Source organism: Hippoglossus stenolepis, chromosome 12 (genome assembly GCF_022539355.2).
Source record: "Hippoglossus stenolepis isolate QCI-W04-F060 chromosome 12, HSTE1.2, whole genome shotgun sequence".
NCBI lineage: Eukaryota > Metazoa > Chordata > Actinopteri > Pleuronectiformes > Pleuronectidae > Hippoglossus > Hippoglossus stenolepis.
In genome coordinates, this window is record NC_061494.1 from 24,362,671 (window position 1) to 24,370,170 (window position 7,500).

At 46.2% G+C, this 7,500-nt stretch overlaps 1 protein-coding gene across 2 annotated transcripts in view; it reads right to left on the reverse strand.

Moving 5' to 3' along the window:
- Window positions 1-7,500, reverse strand: part of hectd2 (HECT domain containing 2) — a 39,280-nt gene that overhangs the window by 21,527 nt on the left and 10,253 nt on the right. For both annotated transcript variants that reach the window (XM_035173155.2, XM_035173154.2), the window contains exons 2-5: window positions 3,673-3,814; window positions 683-821; window positions 489-591; window positions 251-340 (exon numbers count right to left, since the gene is read on the reverse strand). In XM_035173155.2, coding sequence (XP_035029046.1) covers window positions 251-340; window positions 489-591; window positions 683-821; window positions 3,673-3,814 — 474 coding nt within the window. The remainder of the gene's footprint in view (window positions 1-250; window positions 341-488; window positions 592-682; window positions 822-3,672; window positions 3,815-7,500) is intronic.

Here is a 7,500-nt window from a genome sequence, read left to right on the forward strand (position 1 = left end):
CTGTTACTAAGCAACCAGCTGCAGAGGAGACAGTCTACTTCCTGTTTACACCACGTGACCAGTGAACGGTCACGTGACCTGTGTGTTCAGGTGTGTTAGTGCGGACAGAGATTGTTTCTGATATGGAGATAAAATGCTCGTCTGGACGGAGACGTTTTTAAAACTAAAACAATTTAGAATTTATGGTGAGATCTGGGCACCTTAATGAGTGTGTGTGTGTGTGTGTGTGTTTGTGTGTCTCTGTGCTTACTGTGCTGAGCAGTGCGTCGTAAACAGCGTTGACAAACTTGGCGTTGACTCCTGAGTCGTCTATGGTGTTGAACGATCCGTTCGCCTCTCGCTGGGAAACAAGGAATGAAAATGAGGATGATGTGTGTGTGTGTGTGTGTGTGTGTGTGTGTGTGTGTGTGTGTGTGTGTGTGTGTGTGTGTGTGTGTGTGTGTGTGTGTGTGTGTGTGTGTGTGTGTGTGTGTGTTTGTGTGTTCTACCTTGAAGGCAGCGTTGATTTCTATGAAGGAGTCAAAGGTGGTCAGGTAAAACTCTCGGACGTCCCTCCAGTCCTCTGATTGGACGGCTTGCTCCATGTCCTCCCTGGCAACACACACAAACACACACACACACACAATTCTCAAAACACAATCCAGGCCTCGCTCAGACAACAGTGTTTGTGTCGGGGACTCACTGGAACTCCCTGGTGGTCTTGGTCCTCAGCGGGAGGACGGGGTCAGAGGGGAACGGGGCTTTGACCTCTGGAGGCAGAGTGTCGATGGACAAACGCTGCTTCTGACGAACGTCGCTACAGATCGGAGGAAGCTCTCTCCCTGCACGAGAAAGAAAAACACTCGCTAACTGGCTCACCTTCATTTCAGTCACTTCCATTAACTACATTAAAAACATGTTATTAAAATGTTCATATTCTGAAATGTTACCATTGCTTCTGCACACACAACAGGCTGTGCTCAACGTGTTCCTGCTGCTGTGACCCTGAACCACATGTTGAGCTAATCAGCTGCAAAATGTTGAGTCAACATCACAATATCACAATAAGATCACTTCTTTAAATGTAATTCTTTGTGTTGACTGGAATCTGTAAGTGTTATTTTTATGTTAATGATCAATCTCACTGGTGCCAATAACACAACACAGCTTACATGATGGATGGAGTGAAAAAGAAACACATAATACAAACTGTATTTCCTGTTACCACACACACACACACACACACACACACACACACACACACACACACACACACACACACACACACACACACCCATCAGTGTGTAATCACAGGCTGCAGAAACACACACGTTCACCCACCCTCCCTCTCCTCTTCACCATCTATCCATTTTGTTTTTAATCAGCCTCCTGCTGTCTCTGTCTCCACAGTAACTATTGTCTCGAGCAGGCCGCTCCAGGTGCATTGTGGGTGCTCATTCTGGATGTGTGGACAGACAAGCAGGAGATAAAAGCTTCACTAATTCAGAGGTGGACAGACGGATAAATGAATGTGATCGAATCCAAAGGTCACAGCAGAGCAGCCATAGATTTAGACATAGAGGTCAAAGGTTCAAATCCAGCCTATTGCCTTATTCACTGTTGTATATTAATCCATCTGTGTTTCTAGTTTTACAAAACCGTGAATGTGCTTTGATTCACCACTGTAACCTCATGTCACCTTAATATTGGAGCTGGTTCGCAGGATAAACAGTAGGTGGCGCTGATTCTGCACTCGGGTTCTGATACATCAAAACAGGAGATATAACATCAGTTCTATTTTTATACAACAAACATTATGTCTTCTCATTGGACTTTGTTTTCATCTGCCGCCATAATTCCTCTCTCCTGGGGCGGAAGTGACACGTACGTCGTGTACTTTCTGTATGTCATCATGAATTCACTGATTTTTAAACCTCTGATGAGAGGAAAACGTATTAAACTCAAAACTTGATTTAAAAGATATTAAATGTTCGGTTCCATTCAGGTTTTCCGTGTGTAAATTGAAAAAGCAGAGCTGGAGGGAAACACCATGAATATCCAGTTTGTTTCCTATCAACCACGTCATGACATGAATGATCTGTTTTGCTGATTGAAGCTTGATTGGAGATTGACAGCGTCACAGAAGAGAACAGCTGATGGAAGCAGTGAAAGAGAAGATGAAGACTCTCAACTTTCCACCTCTGCTCCAGATTAACTACCCCTGCTGTGTCAGCCTGTGCATCACCCAATTTAGTCCTGCCAGCAACAAACCCCGGTCACCATGACAGCCTTTCATCAGAAGAGTCATCTTCATCGTCCTCCATCTTCCTCCTCATCAAAGTTCACTGCAGCCGAGAGGTGAGTCGACTTGTGCTGCTCGTTAATTCAAGTTGTTGTTCCTGAGTGAACGCCACAGTCCACAATCAGATTGAACATGTGCGACCGTCCAGAACGACGGGAGGACAAGAAGGGGGGGGGGCTTTCTGTCATGAACAAACAGAATGTGAACAACTCAACGTGTTGAGGAGACTTTGTTGGTTTTACAGTGAAATCTGAAATCTGCTTCACACAAGAAGTGACAGCGTTTAGAAGGAACGACAAAACCTCCCGTAATACTTTACAGGTGAAGTAGGAAATTGTGGGGATTGTCCAGCAACTGTAACGGGCCTGAGGAAAGCTGCACTATCTGTGTGTGTGTGTGTGTGTGTGTGTGTGTGTGTGTGTGTGTGTGTGTGTGTGTGTGTGTGTGTGTGTGTGTGTGTGTGTGTGTGTGTGTGTGTGTGTGTGTGTTTTAACTTTCATATGGTTTTCATTTGGGGCGGAGGTTTGCATAATTATTCTGGCACCGGTAGCCGTGGTGACAAAGCCGGCTGGTGAGTCTGCGTTCTCACAGCAGACAGAAATAACCTCGCCATTAACAGGAAGTAACGTCCCCTTTAACCAGAAAACACAAACTACATCACTGCCGTCAAAAACATGATGATGTGTTTGTCGTCTTGATTTGTTTTGTTTTTTACTTGATTCTTCACAACTTTATTTTCTGAGACCTCAGTGAAAGTAAATTCATATTATTATTATATTGATTTGAAAGCTTCAATCCACTGAAGGTAGAAAAGGCAGAATATTTCAGTAAAGAGGCAGAAACTGTGAAACCTGAATCACGCAATAAGAATGTCTGCAAATGTCCAATTAGTGGGATTTTTTTAAACGCTCAGTCACCAACTGGAAAACTGGAACAGCTTCTCCTTTCTCTCCTGAAAACCTCGAACACTGGAGACACGAGTGTTTCAGCTCAACATAAACAGAGTCTGAACACATGCATCCAGCGAACAGTAAACACAGGAAGTAACACATCATTACATCCGAGACGGAGAACACGCCGGCTCTGAGCGGACAGAGACAGTGAACTGACTCATACTTAAACAGTTCTTTGCTGCTCAATACTTTGAAATCCTACAGATGAATATGGAGCGTCTGAAGAAGCTGCTGCAGGCTAACAGGCTAACAGGCTAACAGGCTAAGTGCCTGGCTCCTGACCCGACTGTTGGCTGCTAGTTGTTACTGAACTAACCTCAGTGTAAATACAGTGAGTTAAATAGACCAGGTTTTTGGACTTGTCTTAACTTGCCATGTATCTTGATGCAGAAGTATCTCAAATCGTGGTTAAAGTGACGTCTTCAATGATTGACTCACCGTGTCGGGGCCCCAGGGTGCTGCTCAGGGCGCCCGTCATGCCGCCAGCCAAGCCCCGCCCCCCTAAGTCCCTCCTCTGGCTCAGCGTGGAGATGAAGGTTCCGAGAGACGGAAACGGCTGCTTGACTCCTCGCCCCAAACCCTGGCACAGGAAGATGACATCATCACAGAGATGGAGGGTTTAGTCATAATTAATCAATAATCGATCATGTTTAATCTCGGTGTCAGTCAGCTGATCTAAAGTTAGCATCTCTGACACGTGAAACAAACAAACAAAGAAGTGAAGAAGTATAAATCTGAGAGCAGAGAAGCAGCGTGATGACAAGAGCTGAACCTGGAGCACAGAGAATCTGTCTGAGTGCAAGCTCACAGTTTGAGCACAAGCAGAGTGAAAGTAGAGTCGTCCTCAACGGCTCAAAGGCTACATGCTAACGGAGTCTACCCTTCAACTCGGGATCTCTAGCAACCAGAGCTCAGTTCAAAACTCAAATACAACTTCAGCTACAGAAGCTTAGAATACGCAAAACTACGAAATGTATCACCAACGACAACAAACAGGAAGCCTCACCAGAGCTGATAAATGAAGCCACCACCTACCAGAGGCCGACAGCTAACGAACAACGTCACCGAACTTCATCCAGAATCAGTCCAGACGACACCTGAACACAACGTTTACTCACTGCTCCGTCACGTCTACGAGCACAAGGCGTGAGGAAGGAAGGATTCAAGAGGAGGAGGGAGGAGGAAACACAAACTAGGGAGGGAGTGAAGAGAGAGAAGATGAGGAAAAGATTGATAACAAAGTGAGAAGAGGAATAAGAGAGAGAGAAAACTGAAAAGAAGATGACACACACACACACACACACACACACACACAGTCACACACACACACACACACACACACACACACACACACACACACACACACACACAGTCACACACACACACACACACACACACACACACACACACACACACACACACACACACACACACACACACACACACACACACACACACACACACACACACACTGTGACCACAGAGTAAATAAAGATGACAACATGACAGCTGGCAAAAGTGAAGCCAAATCATTTTGATCGCCCCCTGGTGGCCCGGCCGCAGTACAGGTCATTAACCTCCTCCATGTTAGCAGATGGGACACGGACCAAACTAAAATATCAAAGTCGACGTAAAATAAATGTTTGTCAAAGATGTTTCTGTCGTTTCAGCTCGTTCTTCTCTCACTGATGTTTGTTTCTGATCAGTTTGGTTTAATTTGACGATATAAAAACAGGCTGATTGTCATGATTGACAGCTGAGACTGACTCAGGATTGGGTGAGAGTACATATGGGAGGGGCCTCAATTCTACGGCTCCACAATCACTACTGCACAGACTCTGACTGCAAATGACGTCATGACCACAAGATGGCAGCGTTTGTATCAGAGATAATTTGGCTTGATTTCTGTACAGTGGGAGGAGACGTGTCGTCCATCATTTGATTCATATGATGGTTTAACTTCCGAACTGATGAGGTTCCCATGAGCTTGTGTTTAGCACTGACGCTAGCTCAACCGTCACTTAGCCAATAACTGCAGACTTTAGTCCATATGTGTAACGACCCCTCCTCTCTGAGCGGAGCTGCAGCCACGTCGCTCTCTCTCCTCACTCTGTCATCATCACGCTCTCAGCCCCACCCACACCCACTGATTGACAGGTGAACCCCGGGAAACGTGGCGGTGACGCAGCACAGGCACGATCCGAATCCTTCCTCGGATACTTTCCCAGCGTCGCCTGCAGAGCGGCGACTTCGTCCTGGTTCACATCTGACAACAATCAACAGCTTCTATCTCAGAGTCGTGTGATGTTCTCAGTCATTACGTCTGAGAGGAAATAAAGTCATCGAGAGAGAAACCACAGCAACATGTGACCTTCTCCTGCGCACGCACACGCACACACACACACACACACACACACACACACACACACACACACACACACACACAGATTATCGTGTGTTTGATGATGGAAGTGTAGTTTTTTTTAGAATAACTTTTAGCTTTTAACTGTCGTCCACGTTTTCTGGATTTATGTGCTTCATACTCTAACACGTTGAACGTTGTGATCCTGAGCGGCGGATGTCAGACCCGCAGCTGACGAGCAGGTCTGTGAGAGCCACAGTCATTGGCCCTCATCAAGTCAGTCTGAGTGCGGCTGAGCGTCTGCACATTCGGCTGAGGTCTGGCACCGGAGGCCCACATGTGAGCCCACTCTCCACGCTGCCAGACTTGACTTGGGTTTGAGTCGGCAGCTCTGGGCTGATTCATGCCGACAAATCTGCTCCAGCTCCAGACTCGGGCCGGAGGAGTCTGAGCAGTTATCGTTTGTAACAAGTCTGGAAAACAGTGGTGACGGATTCAGGACCGTTCACAGTGTGAAAGTGTGATGAGAGAAAAACACAGAGAACCAGACGAAAGAAAAGATTAATACTGAGGTGAAGGAAACATTTAACTTTTCAGCCTGAGAATTAAATTCTTTTCAGATTATTGAATCTAATTTCATTATGTTTCCTCAGATGTTATAGTCACACACAGACAGACAGCTGACTAGAGTTCAGACACTGCGTCGACAAAGAGCTGAAACTGTGCAGGAGTTAAAATAAGCAGCCATCGCCTTCAAAGTCATCAGCATGTGCAGCGACACAAGTCAAGAATCATCTGTGACCCTGATGTCCTCCTCAGCTTCAATTTCATTCTGAGGAAGAGGAAGAAGTCGCAGGAAGAAAACGAAGAGTAGCTCTCCTGACGCTGTTTCCTGGCTCTTCCACTCGGTCAGCTGTGTCCAAACTCAGAGGACTCAGTCAAACGTGGCCCATGAAAAGCGTGATGAGCGAAATAAGAGGATCGGGGTTTAGGAGGCTTGTCCTGCGTTTAGGACACAGTCACACATGAATATCAAGTTCACAGAAAGATGAACTCCACACGAAGCCACACAGTAGATTTGTTTCTCCACGTGAAGCCTCCTCGCTCACACAGACTGGAAGTGAACAGGTGGCAGTGGCTCTGCTGCGACGTCTTCAGGTGCAGCCACCGGAGGACGAGGAGCCTGAGACACAGCAACTGTTTTCCATTATCAGCAGAAATGAGAAATGACTCAGTTCATTTTCTGTGGAGCCAATGAAGAATTATTGGATCAAGTCTCATCATCATCATCATCAAACTCCTGAAGATTTGGAGCAGAAGAAGTTGCTTTAATGAGATTTCTGTCAAACAGCAGAGTTTCTGTGCAGGTAAACACCAAACGGCCTCCTCACTGTTCACCTGCCTCCTTCAGTTTTTGTTCTGTGGAACAACAACCGTTCTCTTAAACCGTGTCTGAGGCTTCCTCAGATCTCCGGGAGCTCGGGGGCCAGGAGGCTCTTCAGAGCGAGAGCACGCCTGCAGACACTTTATGACATTTCCAGACTCAACCAGGGTCCGTCTGAGCAGCGACAGACTGTTTATTGGTCAGAACCATCAGATCTGCACATTCCAGCTCCCTGACACAATGCAGATGACATCAACCAGCCTGAGACCTCAACGCTGTGAAGTCACACAGAGAAACAGAAACACGCCGGCCGACGCTCCGGCCCTCCAGCCCAGCGTGGTTACATCAGAGCTGAGGTCAGCAGGCTGACGTCACACATCACTTTTTCCAAACAGACACAAAACAGAGCTTTGATTTCAGGTTCCTGTCACTTTTAATACAGAAGATGAAGCTGCACTGAATATACACTGAACTATATATATATAAATATATACTTTATATACAATGCAGTAGAGCTCAT